General features: G+C 41.6%; 1 protein-coding gene and 2 long non-coding RNA genes across 10 annotated transcripts in view; 1 reads left to right on the forward strand and 2 right to left on the reverse strand.

Annotated features, from left to right (window-relative positions):
* LOC137222600 (uncharacterized) overlaps window positions 1-1001 on the reverse strand; it is a 121140-nt gene extending 120139 nt beyond the window's left edge. For both annotated transcript variants that reach the window (XR_010942512.1, XR_010942511.1), the window contains exon 1: window positions 878-1001. This is a non-coding gene — a long non-coding RNA (uncharacterized lncRNA). The remainder of the gene's footprint in view (window positions 1-877) is intronic.
* Window positions 1002-4547: 3546 nt separating this feature from the next.
* On the forward strand, window positions 4548-11839 carry LOC137222674 (uncharacterized). 3 transcript variants are annotated; one of them, XR_010942545.1, is made up of 3 exons: window positions 4548-4707; window positions 7295-7394; window positions 9754-11839. It is a non-coding gene; the product is annotated as an uncharacterized lncRNA (long non-coding RNA). The 3 variants fall into 3 exon arrangements; XR_010942546.1 differs by lacking the exon at window positions 4548-4707 and adding an exon at window positions 5943-6439; XR_010942544.1 differs by lacking the exon at window positions 4548-4707 and having other exon boundaries at window positions 6489-7394.
* A 7064-nt stretch (window positions 11840-18903) lies between these two features.
* Window positions 18904-23531, reverse strand: part of SLC38A6 (solute carrier family 38 member 6) — a 77476-nt gene continuing 72848 nt past the window's right edge. For all 5 annotated transcript variants that reach the window (XM_067734120.1, XM_067734129.1, XM_067734149.1 and 2 more), the window contains exons 14-16: window positions 23273-23417; window positions 23072-23166; window positions 18904-22883 (exon numbers count right to left, since the gene is read on the reverse strand). In XM_067734120.1, the coding sequence (XP_067590221.1) occupies window positions 22803-22883; window positions 23072-23166; window positions 23273-23417 (321 nt within the window). In that variant the 3' untranslated portion in view covers window positions 18904-22802. The remainder of the gene's footprint in view (window positions 22884-23071; window positions 23167-23272; window positions 23418-23531) is intronic.

Below are 23531 nucleotides of genomic sequence, written 5' to 3' on the forward strand. Positions count from 1 at the left end.
ATAGGATAGCCCTTGATTATCTCTTAGCTGACCAAGGAAGGGTTTGTGCTGCACTTGAACTGACGCTTCTAGGGAAGTTGATACTCAACTACATAAGATCACTGAACAAGACATTGGCTTAAGAAAGTGACTCCTTCAGCAGGGTCTTTCTTTGACTTATTTGATTCCAATTGGTTTGGGTCTTGGGGACCATAGCTCCAAAGTGTCCTCCAGACACTGGGAATTATCCTACTTGTAATAATCATAGCAGTCTCCGTGGTGCACTGTAGTCTCTCGGAAGCTTTAAATGCATGTTCACAGCTGCTAACCACCAACCAAATGATCTCCTTAGGTACAGAACATCAGAAAAGGAACAAAGAGAATGATCAACTTAAAGACTGTGAACATGACATCATGACCTGTAAATACCACACAGAGATTCATCAAAACTATAAGAATTCCAGAGTAGTTGCTGGGAAGAGCACTAATGCCTTAAAATTGTCATCATAGCTCTCAGACTAAAAGTCTAATCAATAGAATTGTTAAAAACCAGACAACAGGCCCCAAATGGAGTCACACTAAGCCCCACGTCACCAAGCCGACACTTGATTACATTTTGGCCTCTCCCAGAAATGGAATCTTAAACCAGTCAATCAGGAATCACCTGATCAGCGGGCTTCCCTGGCGGCGCAGTGGTTGAGAGTCCGCCTGCCGATGCAGGGGACGCGGGTTCGTGCCCTGGTCCGGGAAGATCCCACATGCCACGGAGCGGCTGGGCCCGTGAGCCATGGCCGCTGAGCCTGCGCGGCTGGAGCCTGCGCTCCGCGGCGGGAGACGCCACGGCAGTGAGAGGCCCGCGTTACCCCCACCCCCAACGCCCCCAAAGAAAAGGAATCACCTGATCATCACTAGTCAGGACATCTGCCTGATAGACCCGTGCCATCCTCTAAAGGAAAGTCACCTTCCAGTAGTCAACCAGCTTTCTTGCCTGATACAACTTCCTTGTTCCTGCTCCCTTCTGCCTACAGCTCCTGGGAGCTCCTTTTTATCTAGTGGACTGGTTGTTGCCCAATTCATGAATCACTGGATAAAGTCAAGAGGACCTTTAAAGTTCACTCGGTTGAATTTTGGATTTTTAACATGTGTACCATAAGGACCTTACAGCAGGATATTGCCAATCTCCTCCCACCCAACATGTGTACTCTTATACATTTTACATTTTGTACACTCAATACATTGCTGCTATTTTTTTCTCTTGACAATCATGTATCTTTTAGAGCAATTTAAAATTTTACGTGTATTTTACCTGCTTTGATTCAAATTCCAGCGCGTTTCCATCTTGCATCGCATTCCTCCCACCTGAAGAATTTCAACGTTTCTTGTAGAGCCCGTCTGCCAGCAATAAAGTCCGAGTTTTCCTTTTCTGAATTCTTACCCCTTCGTTAGGGTGGAGGGGTTTTGTTTTTGTTTTCTTGTTTCCTTCCCCCAGGCTTGCCAGCGCTCTAAGGGAAACAGTGTTTTGCCCTTTCTCCAGCAGATTAGGCTTTTTTGCTCCAGAAGGGAGACAGCGGAGGGGTTCGGTGGGGCTTCGCGCCCCTCTGCAGGGGCTGTTTTTCCCTCCTCCAGACCTGCGCTACTGAGGGAGTCTTTCTCAGGACTTTGGCCAGTCTTTTGGGTGAGTGCCCAATGGGCTTCACGGAGAAAAGTCTTGGAGAAGACGCAAACCCCCGCTATACCTGTAGTCCCTGGCGGCTTCATGCTCCCTCTCCAGCCCACGCTGATTCTCCACCAATTCTTTATAGACTCCAGGTGAATTCTGTTGGCTGCATCTGCTCCCCGGGTTAGCACGAGCTTGTGTTTCGTGCTTCCCCACAGACCCACATCGATCCTTAGATTTCAGGCGAGGTGATCACCCTGGGACCTCAGCTTTCTGATGGATCCCGAAAAAGTAGTAAACTTGCGTTTTGTCTGAAGTTTATAAATAACATTGGGGTGACACTCCTAGATCTCTGCGTCTTGAGCTTTTTATTCTCTTTTCACCTGGCTAACCCACAGGACCATGTCATACCTCAGTATGTTTTTCTTACCCACAAGAAAGCCTTAGTGAAGCCACAGCTGATGAGAATTGAACAGCCATAATAATACACTAACAAGAAGGTGCTCCTATCACCCTGGAGTCGGCTCTACTTCATGGTGAGCCAGAGGTCCAACTGAGGAGGAAGCCTGAGTCCTGTCCCACGCTGGGAAAGGCCAGTAGAGGGTCCAGCTTGCAGAGGAGGCAACAAGGATGAGAGAAGCTACCTGGACCCCTTTGCTTTCCAGGCCCCGACTCAGTATCCAGAGCCTGTCCGTCCCCTCACAGTTGCAATCTGGGAGGCTGGGACCAGACCCATTCTAGCAGCATCCCCGTGTGTGATGTCAGGATCTCCCTCTTCGCAGCTGCGGGGGGCAGCGAAGACCGTTTCAGCTTTTGCAGGTGAAGATAACATGGTCGAGAGCCTCATTTACTAGAAATAAGCGGGGCCCTGGAGGCGCTCTTTTCCTGCGCTACACTGTGTACCTTTCTAGGTGTCTGAGCTGCTCTGGCCTCCAGCTGGTTCATTTGACTTCACTCCCCAACAAAAAGCAGGGGCACGGTGGCGCAGTGGTTGAGAGTCCGCCTGCCGATGCAGGGGACGTGGGTTCGTGTCCCGGTCCGGGAAGATCCCACGTGCCGCGGAACGGCTGGGCCCGTGAGCCATGGCCACTGAGCCTGCGCGTCCGGAGCCTGTGCTCCGCCACGGGAGAGGCCACAACAGTGAGAGGCCCGTGTACCGCAAAAAAAAAAAAAAAGCAGGGGCAAGGTGAAGAGATGCACACATCCACCTGTTGTACATATGAGGTTTGTATCCATGTGGAATAAAAGTTGATTTCTTTCTTTGTAATGAAGGGCCAGTAGGGAGCTGCTGAGCAAATAGCAGTGCCGCCCCGTAGACTATGCTCAGGGCCGTCTTAGCAGAAATCATCATTCTCTTGCCTTCAAAGATGGCAATGTTTTGCGCACATTCATCAGTGAAAGTTCTTACAGATATATTACAGAAGGGCACTTTGGTTCTTTGTAGGGTTCTCGCAGTTAGTTCACATTTTCACCCAATACTCATCTTTAAATACCCCCAGAGTGGTAGCTTTTGTCATCTCTTGCTTTACACATAGTATAAATGAAGCTCATAGGGAAGGACTAACCCCAAATCATTTTGCCCCGAAGCAGAGGAAATATCTTGGAGTAGCACTAGAGTACCCAGTGGGCTCACATGATGGGGGGAGTGGGGGACACCTTTAAGTGGGAGCTGCCTTCAATGGGGTATCTCCTTGCTTTTGACACTAAGTCTTCCTGTTGGAGTCAAGCTTGTATGTCACTCAGAGACCCAGAAAGAAACAGATGACATGCTCAAAAGGAAAGTTTAGTAAAGGGACTTGTACAATATAATAAGCAAAGTTTAAGGAAATCACCAAGGGATAGTGAAGTACCCTCAGGGCTAGTGTATTAGTTTGCTAGGGCTGCGGTAACAAAACACCACAGACTGGGTGGCTTAAACAACAGAAATTTATTTGCTCATGGTTCTGGAGGCTAGAAGGCCAAGATTAAGGTGTTGTAGGTTTGATTTCTTCTGAGGCCTCTCTCCTTGGCTTGCAGGCTATCTTCTCACTATGGCCTCACATGGTCTTTCCTCTGTACGTGTGCATGCCTGGTGTCTCTTTGTGTGTCCAAATTTTCTCTTCTTATAAGGACACCAGTCAGATTGTATTAGGGCCCAGTCCAATGGCCCCATTTTAACTTAATCACCCTTTAAAGAGCCTAACTCCAAATACAGTTACATTCTGAGGTACTGGGGGTTAGGGCTTCAACACATGAATCTGAGGGGACACAAGTTAGCCCATAACAGCTAGTAACAATGGAGGGGGCAGCTATTACCACACTACGACTGAAGAGGCAAGAGGAGGGGGAGGTTACCAGAACCCAGACGTTGGCAAAAATGGCTATGTGGAGAGGGCCCCCTGACAGGAGTTGTGCGTTTGGTAGAGAGGTGCAGCCAACAGTAGCCTAGTAGGGAGGGAGTGGGGGGGAATATAGACCCTGACATCACTGTTCTCTCCTCTCTGAGCTCCCACTGGTGCCTTTCTCTGGCTGAATCCAACGGGAAGCCAGAGGCAAAGGAACCTATTGACACAGTCCCATGGGGTCAGCCTCCAAAGCTTAGAGCTGCGTGGGAAGGGGTAGAGGAGCAAGTACAAGATACTCAGTATGGCTTGCAAACTGAACACTAAATCCTGCTCTGAAGCCATGATGGCTTATGACAGGGGCATTCAATTGCCTAATTTTTAAATTAATCTGGGTATGCTCAAGAACCCTGAAGAAAACCGCTGTGTCTGTAGGGTCATTCTGAGGAGACATTTCCTAAGAAAACACTCTTCAGAGACATCTTCCCTAGGGTTGAGGTCAGGAGTGTCATCCACATTGCTCAAGTGTCAGCAGAGAAGGGTCAGGTGGGACCTGGGTTTCCGCCCTCTCCTCGGAGCCCTTTCCAGTCAGAGTCTAGCTGTGCTCGTGGGTACATGCCATCATGCCTCTAGGCCTTTGTCCACGCTGCCCCCTCTGCCTGGAGTGCCCTTCACTCTCCTTTTCACTGTCTGACCCTTACTCACCCTTCAAGAGCAGGTCTAAAGGACATTCTCTGAACTTCCTATAAGGTAAGGAGACTCTTACTGGAGATGTAATAAGCAGACCAGTTTTCTGTTGGAGGACAGTAACAAGTGATAGGGGTGATTATACAAAGATCTCAACATTTTAATATGTTTTAGGTAGGAAAGTATCTTAGGTGAGGGTGGAGGAGGGCTGGTATCCCTCCACCCATCTGAGTATATCCCGGGAAGCACTGTGCTAGGAGGTTAGGGGATATGGAAAAGCAGAAGTGATGGTCCCTGCTCGGCAGGCAACAGAGACAACACACACACATGTGAGGCATTAGACAACACTACTGTGCACTCCTCTAGCATTTCCCTGAGGCACAGACTGTCTCTCCCGTGTTAGTGCACTAAGTAGTACAGGCAGTGTAACACCACTACATAGAATGTAACCTACTCCAGTGGTTCAGAACCTGGGCTCTGGAATCAGTCTTCCATCCGGACTCTTACCAGCGCTGACACGGGGCACATTATTTAATCTTGCTGAAGCTATTTCATCATCTGAACAATGGAAATAGTAGTGCCTTCTGCATAAGATTGATGTGAGGGTGAAATGAGCTAGTAGCACAAATTAAGTACTCAGTAATTGTTAGTTGTCTCATTTTATTGACGAAAGTACTTGGGCATTCAGGTGAGAAATCACTGTGGGCTGGGGGGCCAGGAAAGGCTTCACGGGACATGAATTAAGCCTGGGAAGGTGGGCCTGGAATTTATATGGATGGTGAGCAAAAGGATGGGTAATATAACAACCCCAAATACTGGCCAAACAAGAGTAATTCCTACTGTCTCTGGGCTTAGGCCTTGTCTAACTTAGTTTAGCTTCTATTCTTCAATCAAGCCTAGCACCTCAGGCAAACAGCCCCTCCCCAGCCCCTGCTCAAAACCTCCATGATTTGCTACATGCCCTGTGGCCCTTTTATTCCATCCCAAGGCTCCAGAGTTGCAGCTCTGCAAACCAGCATGATTAGCCACCACTGTTAGCTCCCCATTCAGCATATAAATCTAGTGCCTGGGATTACCTCATGCCAGAAAACCGAAATCCAAGTCAGATGGTTAAGGCATTAATAGCAGTGAGTGTTGTAAAGACTCAACAGTGTGAACCTTTCCAAAATGAACCATCCTGACCTCCCTTGCGCTGACAATGCGTGTGTGACATCATGTGTAAATGAGCCTTAAATTTGAACCAGGTGCCGAGAGCTGTCTGGCGTCTCCAGGCTGCTGTATTAACCACTAACATGCACTGGGGGATTCTGAGGCAGTAAAATGGAGCGAAACCGATGGCAGTGACCAGCGCCGGGCGCAGCAGCTGCGGCAGTGAACATTCAAATCACGCCCACCCTGTTGAGCCCAGGCCCCCGGGCCCTGTAAGGCTGATTTCCGGAGGGCTGGGAAGCCTGGGGAATTTGGCTGGCTTCACTCAGTGACAAGAGCTCCTCCGTGCAAATCAAACTACTCTGACTTGCTTCCTAGACTTGATTCTGAGCTCTTTTTTGATTTGCATCCATGAGGTGGGACTCTGAAGCTCGGTCTGAAGCGGCAGTTGGTGACAGTCAAAGCTGAGGCATGCAGGGACAGGCAGTCGAAGACATATTTTTGGAGGGAGCAACTGCCAAGGAAGAGAGCCAGCCCCAAATCCCTAAGCGCTATGGTTTCTACCAGGCTGGCATCTGGAGATAAAAATATACCTCTGTCCATCGGGCATCACAAATTCCCTCATCTGGGCCTCTCCCCACAGCGGGTCAGATGACAAACAGGCTCTAGAGAACACTAAATAAAATGTGGAGGGATGGAATTAGGTGTGTATGTGGGGCGGGGTGTCCCTACCATTGTTAGTCATAGGTATGAGAGAACAGGTGGAGGGTAACATGAGTCAGGAAGAAATTAAGCCTAGATAAAAAGGAGGTGTTTTTTTTTTTTTTGATACGCGGGCCTCTCACTGCTGCAGCCTCTCCCGTTGCGGAGCACAGGCTCCGAACACACAGGCTCAGCGGCCACGGCTCACGGGCCCAGCCGCTCCGCGGCACGCGGGACCCTCCCGGACGGGGGCACGAACCCGCGTCCCCTGCATCGGCAGGCGGACTCTCAACCACTGCGCCACCAGGGAAGCCCAAAAAGGAGGTTTTTTTTTTTTTTTAATGCTTACTGTTCATGATGCCCAGTCCCAGGTTATCAACAGCATGGCCGTGTTAATAGCCTATATTCTGATCATCACTAGCAGGCCCACAGAGACCGGAGACAGTGAGGACAGGAAGGAGGCACGGGAAGGGATTCTTGGTGGGAACTGTCCTAGAAGCTTTACACATGCTGGTGAAAGGAAGCTGGAGCCAAAGAGAGGTGAAAACCCACAGTCCATGGATTCCATGGGACTTCAGCTCCAAAGAAATCCTTTGTTGTTCAGGGCAAGCTCTTACACCACCAGCGCTCACCAAGGGCATTGCACCTCCTGTGAAGCTGGGTGCAGTGGGGTAGGCAAGGGCGGCAGGTCCTGGGTGGAGGGTGGAAAGGGGCTGGTAGGTGTCGTATCTTTCATAAAGTCTGTTACTGTGTGCTTAGACATAAATATACAAGAATTTGTGTATTTTGTAATTTAAAGAAATTAAATGTAGCACGAAGATGTTGGGGATGGATTTCCTGAATAATGGAGCAAATGGGGTTACAGTGTCAGAAGTCCTTCCAGAAGAGGTGAAGGTTCAGTAAGTTTTTGTTTTTATGTTTCCTTTTTTTAAATAAACCTTTACTGGAGTATAATTGCTTTACAATACCGTGTTAGCTTCTGTTGTACAGCAAGGTGAATCAGCCGTATGCATACACATGTCCCCATATCCCCTCCCTCTTGAGCCTCCCTCCCACCCTCCCTAACCCACCCCTCTAGGTCATCGCAAAGCACCGAGCTGATCCCCCTGTGCTATGCTGCTGCTGCCCACTAGCTATCTATTTCATAGTGTATACATGTTGATGCTACTCTCACTTCACCCCAGCTTCCCCCCTCCCACCTCATGTCCTCAAGTCCATTCTCTATGTCTACATCTTTATTCCTGCCCTGCAACTAGGTTCATCAGTACAATTCCCCGCCCCCTCTCCTTTGAGGAAGAGGAGGAGCTTTGGAGAAGAAAAAGAATACAGCATGAATGTCTTGTGCAAAAATGTGGAGGCAGGAACTCATGGGGAGTCCCTTAAGACGCCAGAGGTCTTAACAGGATCTGAGGGCAGGAAGGATTTCCCCAAACTCCATTCCTCAAGCACCCTGGAGCCAAGACTTTGGAACAAATTAAGCACAGGTTTTTTTTGTTTTTGTTTTTTTTGCGGGCCTCTCACTGTTGCGGCCTCTTCCGTTGCGGAGCACAGGCTCCGGACGCGCAGGCTCAGCGGCCATGGCTCACGTGCCCAGCCGCTCCGCGGCATGTGGGATCTCCCCGGACCGGGGCACGAACCCGTGTCCCCTGCATCGGCAGGCGGACTCTCAACCACTGTGCCGCCGGGGAAGCCCAAGCACAGGTTTTTAGATGACTAGCCCTTAAAGGCTGAAAGTACTTCTTTTCATAAAGCTTTTGGAAGATGATGTTGACAGTCAATGCAGAGGCAATTAATGTTTTTCTATCACCATTTTGGATCATGCCTTGCTCAAAAACGCCTTCATCCAAGACCCTACCTTTTCTTTGATGGAAAGTCCAAAATCGGCCTAGCTTTTGGCATTCTCTACAACCAGGATCCTACCCTTCAGCTTTATTTCTCAAACTGCCATTACATCTTTGCTCCTGGCAAAATTTTAACCTGTCATTTTCAAAATATTTTTACCTTTCATTTTCTTGTATGTTTGTTAGTATTTTCTAGTAGGAATGCCTTCTTCCCATTCTCCATTGGTGATCCTGCGATTTTACTCAGCTGTTACTTCCTCCACACAATCTTCCCCACTCACCCAGAGGGCAGTGAGCACCCATTCCTATGAAGTTGTCCAGCAGAGCTTTTCTTGTTCATATTACTCACCAAGCTATGTCACTCTTTCAACAAGCACCCGCTGATGCTCTAGTGTGCACATGGCAGGCACTATGGCCAAATCCTGTCCTTCAGGATATTATAATCCTGCTAAACTCCAGCAGTGGTTTATCAATTAAAGAACAAATATTATACATACTGAACAATGTCATATAGCTATGCAATAGGCAAAATCTTCCACTCACAAATCAGGTTGCAAATGGAATTCAAGAAATTTCTCTCACCAGAATGAAGTTCTAAATAGCTGGAGTATGGCTCTCTGAGTTACTGAAAGCAAGTTTCTTTTTTGTTTTACTATATACAAGTGACAACATTGTGAAATGTTTAAGTAACTGAACCTGGGAGTGATTAGACATCTTTTGGAGGATTTGACTGAATAGAAAAAAATCTAGGAAAACCCTTTTTACATTGACATTAAAATGCATGAATGCAACTCTATTTAGTCTGCTTAGCTAATAAGTTGAGAACTATTCTGGGTGAGTGAAAACAAAGAATCTATTTGAATGCAAATGAATGACAAATCTTTAGACAGAGACATGAGGCGTCCCCAAGTATTTTGCTTCCCTGTGAAATGTAAATATTATCATGGTATAATCATTACTGATTGACTTTCGGTATGACATACAAACCTATGAAGTCTTACAGTAGAAATGCTGTTTTTTCCCTAAATCCTGAAATCTTGGCAAAATTTGTAAGCCAGGAATCAGTTATCCAGATATTTTTCCCTTCCAAAGTTCAGGATCAGCAATTTTGGAAGAGAAAGCCAAGTAAGTCATTAATTTATTTTTGTAACCAAGATCGCTTTTTATATATATTTCCTTCCGAATATGAGATAACTGAAGTTGGTGAGCATTAGAGGTGCAGAAATCTCTACTGAATTTTTGAATATAGACTTCGGTTATTTAGACCAGTAGTTTTCAAATGTTGATCCATGAGAAAGTTTTCATGGTCCTTGATGAGAAAAATAAGGAATATATGGCAATCTTTTAACAAATCTAGATCTACTGAATTTAAAGGATTGTATTTTATTATAACATGACATTCTTTTTTATGTTAAAGGATGGTGATGAATGGCGGCAAGGTTTTTTTAATGTCCTTCACCGATTTGCAAAATAAAAAGTTGGCAAGCTGATGAATGTCCCCAAGTTTATTTTGAAGTTCTAAGGATTCAGAAGAAATCCAGTTTTAGCAACAATGAAATAGAGTGCTGATGGTCCGAGCTATATTTGGATTTTTAAAAATTGTATTTGTAGAGTCATAGAACACAGAAATGGATTTCTGACTGTTTTTCAAGGGATCCAAGATTTCTCAAAGTCTGACTGACGAATATTGGAACACGGAACTTTCCTTTGCCTAGAATTTCCTCCGAAATACTTCACAACAATGCTTCGGCAACAGACCATGACTCAGAGGACACACAGTGGGCCCAAATGCTGTCTGGCTGGTGTGCAAAACAGACTTAGACTTACATGCAACATTTTAAATGAATCAAAGCAGCCTTCAACACAGTCAGTATTGACTATATACCTACTATGAGCAGAACCTTTTTGTGGGAAAAACTCCAGCAGTTGTTTATACTTAACTATTAGCATGATAGTTAAGCACACAGGTTTTATAGGAAAATTTAAGTGTATATTCTGGACGTGTGACCTTGGACAAGTCACTTAACTTCATAACCTCGCTAAACTTTAATGTCTAACATATTAAATGGGGGAATATAACTGTACCTACCTCAGATCACATGAGGTAACATGCTTGGCATGGTGCCTGGTCCATACATATAAGGGCTTGCTCATCATTACCATTTTACTTTATGGGACTGACAACCTTCCATTCGTTTAACACACCAAACTCTCTCTCAGATTTGAACAGAGAACTGAGTAGGAGAACTAGGGAACTCTAAAAAATGGTCCTCACTCTTTCCCCACAGGAATGCCCTTCCCTAGGGGCCCTACTTCCTTTGATTCCTACTATCACCATCCAGTTAGAAGTGAAGTTAAGGGGTTCTAATTCCAAACACAGAACACCTTAGGTTTATATAAGGCAAGTGCTGGGAGCCCAGTCTCTGAACCACCAAGCTTGGTTCTAGAGAACCTGGGAGGATGACTCCAGGGGCAAGTGTTAGGAAGTGTAGAGCTGTCACAGCCCCTGAGATCCACATCTTTAAAGGTCTGGTCGCTTGTCTTTTAAAAAGAGGCATTTCACTACAAGTACGATGGATGACTAATCGAGAATGAACCTGTAAGTCAATGAACTGACACTTTATTGCCACTGAGATGTCAACTAAAGTTGCCTGCGCTTTGAGAGGCAGGCTAAGTTGGTTCAACCACATTCTCATGAGGACAGTCTCACAGACCTTCTGATGTCCCCAAGGACTCTGGAAGGAAGCAGTGACTTGTATGTTTTCTGCTCATCTCTGGCTCTGAAGTGTACTTTTTTGGAGGTTTCTGGATCACGTGGCTGGCACATGTGCTACTCCTGTTCTGCCCCGTGTGGCTCCAGAGAAGGGTTAACACACACACTAGCCTGCTCACACAAGGCATGTTTGTGTATCACTGACTTTTATTGGTTTCAGGAGATGGAGGCAGGCAAATTAAAACTGAATATTAGACGTTTATGCTCGGAAAATTCTTCTTAGCCGCTTTTCCTCACAGTCTCTAGACTCCCACCATGGGCTCAACACCCACTGCCCTTTTCCCTCTGCTTCTCAACTCCTAAGTCCACATTCTTTTTATGCAGAGTACGTTAGCTATTACTTTCACTTCTCCTCCTGCCAATCCATTCTCCTAGGGGCTCACTTTTTTCTTTTTTTTTAAATTAAAGTGAAATTCACATAATATAAAACTAACCATTTTAAAGTATGAAATTCACAGGGCTTTAGTACCCTCACATTGTTGTGAAACTGTACAGGGTCTCACCTTTCATCCTCAAATGACCTATCAAGATATTTTCCTAAACAAAGACATTAAAGATATTTCCCTTACTAAGAGAAATTCTGGTGTCAGCTCCCCACTTCCCTTAAACTTTCTTCTTCCATGGATACAAGTCTTTTGGCATTTGAGGAAAAGATGCCAGATGCCATCAAACAGCCTCTTATCCTTTTGGAGAAAGGGATATAATTTGTAAAAAAAAAAAAAAAAAAAGTTGTGAAACATTTAAAATAGACCTGTTCAGAAATTGTGCCATTTGCAGAGACATGGATGGGCTTAGAGACTGTCATATAGAGTGAAGTAAGTCAGAAAGAGAAAAACAAATACTGCATATTAATGCATATATGTGGAATCTAGAAAAATGATACAGATGAACTTATTTGCAAAGCAGAAATAGAGACACAGACGTAGAGAACAAATGTATGGATACCAAGGGGGGGGAGGGGAAGGTGGGAGGAATTGGGAGATTGGGTTTGACATATATACACTACTATGTATAAAATAGGTAACTAATGAGAACCTGCTGTATAGCACAGGGAACTCTACTCTGTGCTCTGTGGTGACCTAAATGGGAAGGAAATCCAAAAAAGAGGGGATATATGTATGTGTATAGCTGATTCACTTTGCTGTACAACAAAAACTGACATAACACTGTAAAGCAACTATACTCCAATAAAAATTATTAAAAAATAAAATAAAATAAATTTGTTCATAAAAGGTGATAATTATAAAACTAATTTTCAGCTTTATTTACTACTCAATGGAATATCAGCAACTTACTTGCAAACCATTCAGCAAATATATATATATAATACAAACAAAATGAACAAATGTTAAATTTTAGTGGTTTGTACATGGACATATTATTCCAACTTATACATATGTTCGACATTTTTCATAATAAAAAGTTGGTTGGGTAAAACTCATGGAGTAGAGCTTTTTTGTTTAGATATTTTATAGTATATGGAATAAAACTTTGTTATCTACTAAGTTTTAGGACATGTTTGGTGTCAGCTACAGTCCTTATGCTGAACTATTCAAATTAACCAAACCTGTTAGCAGAACTAAGGACTGGTTGATCTTTCTGAGACAATGATAACAGAGAATCCTGGAAGAGCAACAGCAATGGACAGCACCTCTCCTAAGAATGTCACCTCTCCTAAGAATGTCCTCTCCTAGGAATAGTACACACGTAAAGTGGACAACTCTCACGTGGCATTCATCAGAGCCATAAGAAAACTTCCTCAACACACAATGAAGTAAGATTTAACAAATATTTGCTGAGCAGCAATTAAGTGAACCTATGGTGTTAAATGTTGTATACGTGCTAAAATTTACAGGACGTGGTTCCTGCCATTGGGTTAATTATGACTGGACCAGAGAAAGGAGGTGTTTAAATGTGAAAAGCTATATAACACCCCAAATTTAAAGAGCAATTACTACATTGTTGGTGGGAATATAAATTAGTAAAACCTTCGATGGAGGGCAATTTAGTAATATCCATCAAAATTAGAAATGGACACACATACCCTTAGACTCAGAATTCCAGTTAAATGCATAGAAATTTATCCTACAGACATACTTATATATGTGTTAAATTATGTATGTATAAAGATAATAATTGAAGCATTATATAAAACAGCAAAATTAAAAAAAAATTTTAAACCCTAAATATGCATTGACAGGAAACTGGTTAATTAACTTATGGTACATGCATTAACTTATGGTACTCACTTCTGGGTATTTATCCAAAAGAAATGAAAGAGATATTTGCATTACCATATTCACTACAGCATTAACCACAAGAGCCAACAGGTGGAAACAATTTAAATATCCACCGACAGATGAATGGATAAAAAATCGTGGTACTTACACATGATGGAGTATTATTCAGCCTTTAAAAAGGAAATCTTGCCATATGTTACAACATGGATGAAACTTGAAGATATTATGCTAATTTTAACAAGCCAATCACAAAAGGACAAATATGTTTCCATTGTATGAGGCAGCTGAAGTGGTCAAGCTCATTGAAGCAGAAAGTAAAATGGTGGTTGTTAGGCTGGGAGGGGGGAAAATGGGAGTTTTTGTTCCATGGGCATAGAGTTTTAGTCATGCAAGATACAAAGTTCTAGAGATCTGCTGTATAGCAATGTACATACAATTAACCATAGTACTGTATAATTAAAAGTTTGTTAAGAGGGGAGGTTTCCTATTAGGTTTTTTTTTTAAACTACAATTTAAATAAATAAATGCATATATATATATATATGTTTATATATCTCTAAGTGAAAAAAAGTCAAGGTGCAGAGAACTGCAGGTAGTATGCCAACATTTGTGTGTGTGCTTGTATGCATGTGTGTATTCTATATAAACGAATGGTTAAATAGGTTTGGAATATATTTGAAAGGATACAAAAACTTGTAAGAGTGGTTGCTTTCAGGAAGGAAAACTGGAAGCTGGGCAGAAGTAGGAGGGAAGCAATTTTGTAAGTTTTGAATTTGTACCATGTGCATATTACCTATGAAAACATAAAATATATTACAAGATACTAATGATCTATACCAAAAGAATCATATAAATAATAAGGGGTGGGTTGGGTGGAGAATGAAGTATTTAAAAGGTGGGATTTGAGCTGGGTCTTGAAGAACGGAAAGGATCTGGACTGACAGAGGAGAGCAATAAGGACATTCTGGGTATATATGTGGAAGTCAGAGTGGGGAGGACAGTGGAGGTAAAAGTGTGGAAGTAGGGTAATGAAAGGCAAATCAAGTGCCAGACAGCGAAACATTCGGTGTATAGTAGAAGGTAAGTAAGAAAAAGATGAAATACAGTTGAGTAGATGCGGGAGGGGAATGTGGAATTAACGTGTTGGGTAGCAGGGAACCACTATAGGCTCTTGAGCAGGGAAATCATATTGCAAAACCAGAATTCCAAGGAGATAAATAGACAGCAACAGATGAAATGGACTGGAAGACACACATCTGTTAGCAGGCTGATGTGGCATTTCAGTGGTTGCCCATTACAATCATCTGAGAAGCTTTTTTTTTTTATTTTTATAATAGATATTAATGCCCAGGTCCATTTAATTGGTTTGGGGTGGAGCCTGGAGACTGTCATTTTTTAAAGCTCCCCAAGTGATTCTAAAGAGCTACCTGGGTTGAGAATCACTGCAACAATCCATGCACAAAGAGATGAAGGCTCAGATTCAGGTGCTGGCAGGACGCTGGGGATAGGATGAAAGCAAATCTAGGAGACATTTCAAAGGAAGAACTGATATGGTGACAGACTGGAGATGAGTGAAAAGATATATAGTCTGTTAGATTCCTTTATGTATTCATTCAACACATATTTATTAAGCCAATCCCAAGTGCTAGGTACCATTCTAGGGTCTAAGGGTTTGGTGATGAACAAGACAGATGACTCCCAGTTCTTAAGAAACTTGCAGTCTAGTGGACACAGACAACAAACAAATATGCAGGTCTAACAGGGTAAAGTTAAAGCATGACTGTATGTTGGGGGCAGCTTGTTTATATTAGACTGTCAGGGGAAGACCTGTCTGAGCGGGTGATATTTGAGCTGAGGCTTGATGAAGAGGAGCCAGGCTTGCAAAGGTCTTTGAAGAGAATGGTCTAACTAGGGAAAACGCTTAGCACATGGGAACAAGCTTGGTGTGTTCAAGGGACAGACAGGCCTGTGTGCTGGAGAAGAGTGAAAGACAGATACGAGGTGAGGCCAGAGAAATGAGTAGGTACAGATGAAAGAGAACCTCGTAGGCCATGGCACAGAGAGATGGGAAGCCATGGGAGGAAATTAAGCAGGGCAGTGACATGATCTGATTTACATTTTTAAACAACTACTTTGGCTGCACTGTGGAAAGAGATTGCAGGTGGCAGGGATGAAAGCAGAAAACCAGCTGGGAGGTTAGATTGAAACAGTGGGGCCACTGACACACATGGGAAAACTGTGGAGGGGGACAGATTTGAACATGTTGAGTTTGAGGTTACTGTGTGGCATCCAAGCAGAAATGTCCAAGAGCAACTAGAAATATGAAGAATAGGTGAGAATTTAGGTTATACCTACTAACTTGGGAGATTCTTCCAGGGGCTCTGAAGAAAAGCAGGTTGGATTACACTACAGGAATAGAACAACTTCACCGAGAGAGATTAATAATGACTTGGAAGAAAGGTTTCTGGTGGTGGGTCGGAGGGCTCTGTAGTTAGTCTTGTGTCACTGAACTTTTTCCTCTGTGAATGGGATGAAGAAATGGCAGGACAATGAAGAATGCCAAAAAGCAGGGAACAATACCTGATGTACTAGAATCAAGATTCAAAAAAGATCTCACCGGGCTTCCCTGGTGGCGCAGTGGTTGAGAGTCCGCCTGCCGATGCAGGGGACACGGGTTCGTGCCCCGGTCCGGGAAGATCCCACATGCCGCGGAGCGGCTGGGCCCGTGAGCCGTGGCCGCTGAGCCTGCACGTCCGGAGCCTCTGCTCCGCAACGGGAGGGGCCACAACGGTGAGAGCCCCGCATACTACAAAAAGAAAAAAAAAAAAAAAAAAAAAAGATCTCACCTGCTGGAAGGACGAGCTGAAGCTAACAAGATGATATTTTACAGATATATAGATGGATAACAGGTGTGTGTGTGTGTGTGTGTGTGTGTGTGTGTGTACATGAATATATGTATGTACATGTGTCTGTGTGACCTGGAGCTTTTGTTGACCACATACTTTATAAGCCTAAAGTGTAATGACGTGAAAAAGCTGATGTAAAATCAGAGTACGTTGATAATATTTATTACAAAACTTCAAAGATTATTTTCTGGGACAGAATACATCAGTGGTGAAAACAAACCACATTAATCAGGATTATTTCTAGAACACTATTTTCTGATCAGGCTGCTGACTAGGTGGTGAAAGCAGAGAAGGGAGAAGGGATACGTGGTTTGGACAGTATGTGATCTGAGGAACAATCATGTAATGAAAACTGTAGGTATATTCAATTCAGGATTTAACAGAGAATTTGAGCTTTTCCCGAACATCATATAATCTAACTTAAAGACACAAAGTATATTTCCCCTGGTTAAGAGAAAACTCAATCTTCAAACATTGAAGGTCTTCAGAGAATTAAAGTAGCTTGTCCAAAATTAGACAGAAAGCGGTAGAGTTGGGATTTGAACACAAGTAAGTTTGACTCCAATACCTTTAATATACATATGTGTATATGTGGATATATATCTGTGTATATAGAGATACATATAAATGAAATATGTATAATTTTTCCTTTGAGTTAATCAGTTTCACTTATCAAGTCTATCTGAAAAGGTTCAGTCAGAAAAATCCAAGTTGTAGCTAAGCTTTTTTTCAGGCAAGAAGTGTGCCTTATTTACCTTCACACCTTTAGGACCAGCAAGACTGTTAAGCTGTTTGCTCGGTGAATTAGCCAGCCCCCTTGCTGGTGCTGTGTATCAGTGCACTGATCAACACAAGATAAAACACACACACATTCAAACAAGTGGGAAGCATTTCTCTGCATGTCTTTTTTCTTTATAGCATTTCAAATTACAACGCCTTTTAATCCATCTGTCTTTTTTTCCCCTGGCAACTCAATTTCCCTCGCCACCATTTACTTTGTCCCATAGGCAAATAAACCTCTCACTCCTACCTGTCCACCTGGCCATCAGCCAAGATGAGCCTTCCTGCTCCTCGTGCTCATCCTGATTGACAGCCTGGCAAACTAGGACAGTGGATCATGATAGCAAAAATGTACATCAGATTGTTTAGAAGGGGTGAGAAACAAAGAATTCTGATTGCAATGAGGAAACCACGTCCACAATAACTTATCCTTCATCAAAATTTTCTTTTCCCATTTTTCCTACTTCATTATGGAAAGACTATATATAGGAGGGTTATGGTAAAACGATGAATAAAGTATGTGTTTAAATTAGAAAAGCTAATTTCTCATTCTATAGAAGGTTCTGAGAAGTTCTTAGACCAAAAATTACGATACCTAAAATTCAGGCAGAGTAATTTGCAGGAAACAAAGTATGTTTCCAATAGGGTTAATTCTAACACAGCCACAGAGTACTGTCAATATGCCAAGAAGGAAAACAGGTTAAAATTAATGGTTTGAGTCCCTCTGTTTCCAGCATCTATTTCCCATCTCTATATACCATACTGGCAGTGTCACCAGTGGAGACAGCCCCAATGGAAACACTCTCCACACCCAGCTCCCCACAGATTCTCTAGTAACCTGATCCTGCAAATACACAGGGCAGAGGATGCACAAGAGAAAAATCTGTTTACCTTAAAAAGAGATCTTCCACTTTCATTAACATCTCATACAGTGCTCACCATTTTATTTGTGCTCACATAACCTTATTCCTAGGCTCTAAAATGAATCATTTCAGGGTCAAATGGTTATAGCCCTTCCACCAATGGCAGGGAAATTCATATTTCATATACAAATGGTACTGATGCAAAGGATACCCTAAGAAAGAAGTGAATCTTTCCCAACTGATCTCTGCTCACTTCACCCACCACTGCTTACCCCCAAGAAATGGGGAAGAAAAAAATTCTTAAAGGTGGATGCTTTATATGTAGGCGAATATAGAACATGAGATTCTGCAAAGATGAAAATGTTTTTAGCAGCACACGAAGGCCAATGATTAGCTCATAACCCATCTAAAGGCATGTGTAAGGTTTACCTGAAAATGGATGGTTTATTTCTGCTTTTCCATTGGTGAATATACCAGGGTACTAAGCTTAAATTTAAAAGGTGCCGGATAAGCTGGGACAAAGTGAGAGAGTGGCATGGACATATATACACTACCAAATGTAAAATAGATAGCTAGTGGGAAGCAGCCACAAGGCACAGGGAGATCAACTCGGTGCTTTGTGACCACCTAGAGGGGTGGGATAGGGAGGGTGGGAGGGAGATGCAAGACGGAGGGGATATGGGGATATATACATACATATAGCTGATTCACTTTGTTATATAGCAGAAACTCACACAACATTGTAAAGCAATTATACTCCAATAAAGATGTTAAAAAAAAAAAGGATAGGTAGATTGAAAAAGCCTAGGTGGTAAAGCAGTTTTAAGAGGCTTAAAAATATCTAATTTATCTTAAAATTTTTTGTAATATCAATTCTAACAGATTCTCTCTTTAAGAAATTATTCCTCATAGAATATAAGTTTTGCACTATAGTCAATAATTTCTGTTCTTACTATAAAACATTCACATATGAGTAGTACAGCTGTACACTTAGTAGGCTTCTCATACATTTTAATATAGCAGCCAATTCAAACTCATTTATTAACATTATTAAAATGATTTTAAATTAAGCATAGGTAACTTTGGTTTAAATAAAGGGCATACATCGTGGTTACATTTTATTTTCAATTATGTAGTAATTCTGGAACTTAGGCACTGTGTCTGTACAATTTGTATTGTCTTATTATAATAGATTTCATCCCACTTGGCATAAAGAGAAAACAGAATTTTCTATAGACTGGAGTAACTCCCTAGAAGCCTGTTTTGGATTCATAGAATATTTGGTTTAGGCAGAAAGAAAATACACACAACATGTTCATTTGAAAATGACTAGTCACACTTGGTATTACTCTAAAGGTAAATATAATCAAGATATAAAGACATTTCTGGGCCCGATTATTTTATTAAAATGTATAATCTTCTGTGATGTGTTTCTTCTGGTTCATACTATTATATAATGATTTTAATTAAAAATAAAAATGTTTTTCTTTTATTAAAAAAAAAAAGTGCTATGGTAGGAAGAAACACTAGAGTACAGAAGCAAACAAAGCCAGAGAGGTTGGGCTGACCTGGTAACTTGCTACCCATCAAACGCCAGTTAGGAATTTCCAGAGAGTAGAGAATCTATGCTACTTTCAAGGCTTCAATTCTAAACCTAAATTGTGCTGAATTTCAGAATCTCCTTCTAGATGGAAAAGAAAAAACAACAACAAAGGTTTCCAGACCTCGGGTGTTTAAAGGGCCTTCACACAGTAAATCAACCTGCTGCTGTCTTGTTTTCTCCACAGCCAGACTGAAATAATACAGTGTCAGCAGAGGTGTGAATTACCTCCATTCACCTTAATGGAGTGTTAACTTCAAAGGCTTGTTTTAACCATTTAAATGCTAAGCTCATGAGTAACATTCTGTTAAAAAAAAAGTACAATTTAAACATTCACCCTCAACATATGAAAGTAATTTATATTCTCAGCACTTCATCTTCTAATTTAGCAAACAAGTCTCCAAGTGTTAGAAAAATATAGATTTTGTGCTTTACTTAGTTTTATTTTAAATAGTTATTACCTCATAAATTATGAACATTAAGCCCACAATAAGAAGGCCTGTATTTCCCAGGAAAAATGCTGAGGAGTACTTGAACAAGGTTTTATTTGAAATCCTGATGAAGGGGCCACTGCTTTTACCAGTCATCTTACTAGCTTCCTCCAAACTCATAGGGAAAGTTATGACTCCAAACAGGCAACTAGATAAGGCAGAATATTAAAGTAAAATAAAAATAAACACCTCTCCAAATAATTTCTTTTGATATTAACTAAGTTTCATGCAGCGTTCAATAGGTTTGCCAAACCTCCCATGATCCCATCCCACGAGCAGGTGACAAATGTATTAATTGATGCCCACCTGTCATCACACTTAACATCTGCCCCAGGAGGCATCCTTGCATCTGTTGCAGATTTAGGGCTATTTTGGTATTAGGAGAGTTAGATTTATTTTAGCAGCTGAACACCTATTTGTATTTGCATCTATAATTTCCCATAGAAATGTGGGAAAGCATTAAAAAGAATGCACATGGGGCCAGTTCTCCTGTGAGCGAAGGCTAGAAAACGATTCTAAACATATTAGTTGTGCAAGATGGAAGATGAAGAAATTCCATGTCCTCGTCTGAAAGCAACTTCATTTTACAGGTCTAGATGAAAGGATGGGGGAAAAAAAGGGGATAAACATCTAATTTATTAAGAGCGCCTATTTTGGTCTGCACCTAATTTATGCAAGGTCATTTAATCCTCTCAACACAACCCTGTATAATTGGTATTAACTCCATTTAATACCTATGTGAAAGTAGAGGTTTAGAGAGGTTAAGTGGTTTGCCTAAATTCACTGAGATTTTCATCTAAGTCTTTCTAACCCCCAAACCTGGACCTTTTCCATTACACTATGCTGATCTCAAGTTGCCAAAGAGGAAACTTAACTCAGTTGTCAATTTTTCAGCCCATTTCCTAAGTGGGAAGCAAGGGGGCACCAGCAAAAGTGTACATTTCCATACATGCAAATTGGCACTTTGCATGTAATTCTCTACTTTACATGTGTGCAGGGGTAGGATTACATTTTTACTGATACACCCTGGCTTTGGTAGGCTGCTAACAAGGTGCCCTTTACAAGAATACTCCCTGGGGCAGTAGGGGAGGGAGGCACCTAGCTCCTGGTTTCCAACCAGGAATAAGCCACATCAATGCGAAGACTGGAACGATCTATAACCTCCAAACAAAGTATGATATAAATCATCAATATTTGTCTCTGTTCGCCAAGTAGAAAGTCACATGTTTTAGTGACAAATGAGAAAGCTCAGAGAACTTTCAAATCCACAGCCAGTCATCACAGCTCTATCTCATACTGCACGACAGAGGAAAATCACAGAAGTTTCTTAGGATTTGGAGTCAGGGCAAAATACCAAGTGAAATAATCCAACAGTTTTGTTATTGGTGACTGATGTTGACATTAACCTACGAACTAAAATTCAATTTTGTATATAAACAATATACTGATTTCTTTAAAAACAAAAAATTGTCTCAATATATTTAATAACATTAAAAACTTCTCTGTGAAAGATGTTGTTAAGAGAATGAAAAGGCAACTCACAGACTGGGAGAAAATCTTTGTGAAACACATATCTGATAAAGGACTGGTGTCTAAAATATATAAAGAATGCTTAAAACTCAACAATGTAAAAACAGCCCAATTTTAAAAATCTGAACCTCACCAAAGGAAATATACAGATGGCAAATAAACATGTGAAAAGATGCTCAACATCATATGTCAATAGGGAAATACAAATTAAAACAACAATGAGATACAACTGCACACCCATTAGAATGGTGAAAATCCCAAACACTGACAACACCCAATGTCGGCAAGGATGTGGAACAACAGGAACTCTCACACACTGCTGGCAGGACTGCAAAATGTTACAGCCACTTTGGAAGGCAGCTGGGCAGTTTCTTATAAGACTAAATATTCTACCATACCATGCAGCAATTGCTAAAAAATAGTCTTTGGTATTAACCCAAATAAGCTGAAAATTTCTGTCCACACAAAAGTCTGCATACAAATGTTTGTAGCAGCTTTATTCACAAATGCCAAAATTTGGAAGCAAACAAGAGGTCATTCAACAGGTGAATGGAAAAACAAACTGTGGTACATCCATACAATGGAATATTGTCAGTGAGACAAACTGTGGTACATCCATACAATGGAATATTGTCAGTGATTAAAAAAAAAGAGCTATCAAGCTATGAAAAGACACGGAGGAAACTTAAACACACATTGCTAAGTGAAAGAAGCCAGCCCGAAAGGTTAGATACTATATGATTCCACCAAATGACGTTTTAGAAAAGGCTCATGGGGAATGCTCATGGTGTTTATGGAGACAGTAAAAAGATCAGTGGTTGCATCAAAAGTGAACCCTACTGTAAACTATGTACTTCAGTTAATAGTAATGTATCAAAGTTGGCTCATCAAGTATAACAAATGTACTTCACTAATGCAAGATGTTAGTAATGTGGGACACTACGGGTGTGCTGGAGTGAGGGAATATATGAGAGCTCTCTGTACTTTCTGTTCAATTATTTCTGTAAACGTTAAAACTACCCTAAAAAATAAAGTCCGTTAATTAAAAAAAAACCACAAACAAAAGATGCTCAACATATTTAAGGGCATTCTGAGTTTCTTATTTTGATTAAAACTGCTATGTCTACTTTCCCCTACCGACTCCTGTTTTGTTCTGCTTTTCTGTCAATGTTTGCAAAAATGTTAGGCCATATAAAGAGGATCATCCAAGGTGCCTTTCAGAATAATTCCTTTTTGCATCTGGAGGTAAATCATTCAGCAAAAGACGTGGGAAAAGATTTCTTTCACTTATTAATCCAATTAAAAATAATGAGTGCTAAACTAAAATTACCAACCAAAATACCAAAGATGAGCAAAACAAACGCCTGTGGAAATAAGGAAAAAAGATAAAGAACAATTAGAGCATTATTTTAAACCTTCACGTGCTCCAATAATGTACATTATAGTTCAAAATACATTAACTTTCGTGAGGTAGGTAAAATACTTAATTATAAAATGACAAGTTATTTCTTAAAATAAGATTCTTAAAAGAAACAAACAAAAATCAACCTACCCCCAACTTTTTCCATGAGAGAAAATCCTCTCTGCTCAGTTTAAGATAAAACAGTCCCGGGAACACAAAAATCAAACATGTTGATGTACTGGAACCTTAAAGTGGGGAGGAAAAGAAAATAATATTGCCAGATTCAGATGTGAGACTGGATGACAATTTAATCTATTTTAGAAAATGGAATTTTTGAAATAGAAAACTTACCAACTACACCAAGTACATTCCTAATGTCAGGAACATATATTGCAAGTAAAACAATGATAATATTGAGAGCTATAGTGATCAAAGAATGGCGAATCCATGAGAATGGAAAATTGGAGAAAAACATCATCATTAAAGCTTTCCTTGCCTGTATAACAGAAAAAGATTTAAGCAAAGAGGAGGTAACAAAGCCAAACTACTTGCTTAGGGAAACACATGTATGGTACAGTTACCATGATATTCTTACCCTCTAAACCATTTA

This window comes from Pseudorca crassidens, chromosome 1, assembly GCF_039906515.1.
Source record: "Pseudorca crassidens isolate mPseCra1 chromosome 1, mPseCra1.hap1, whole genome shotgun sequence".
Classification (NCBI taxonomy): domain Eukaryota; kingdom Metazoa; phylum Chordata; class Mammalia; order Artiodactyla; family Delphinidae; genus Pseudorca; species Pseudorca crassidens.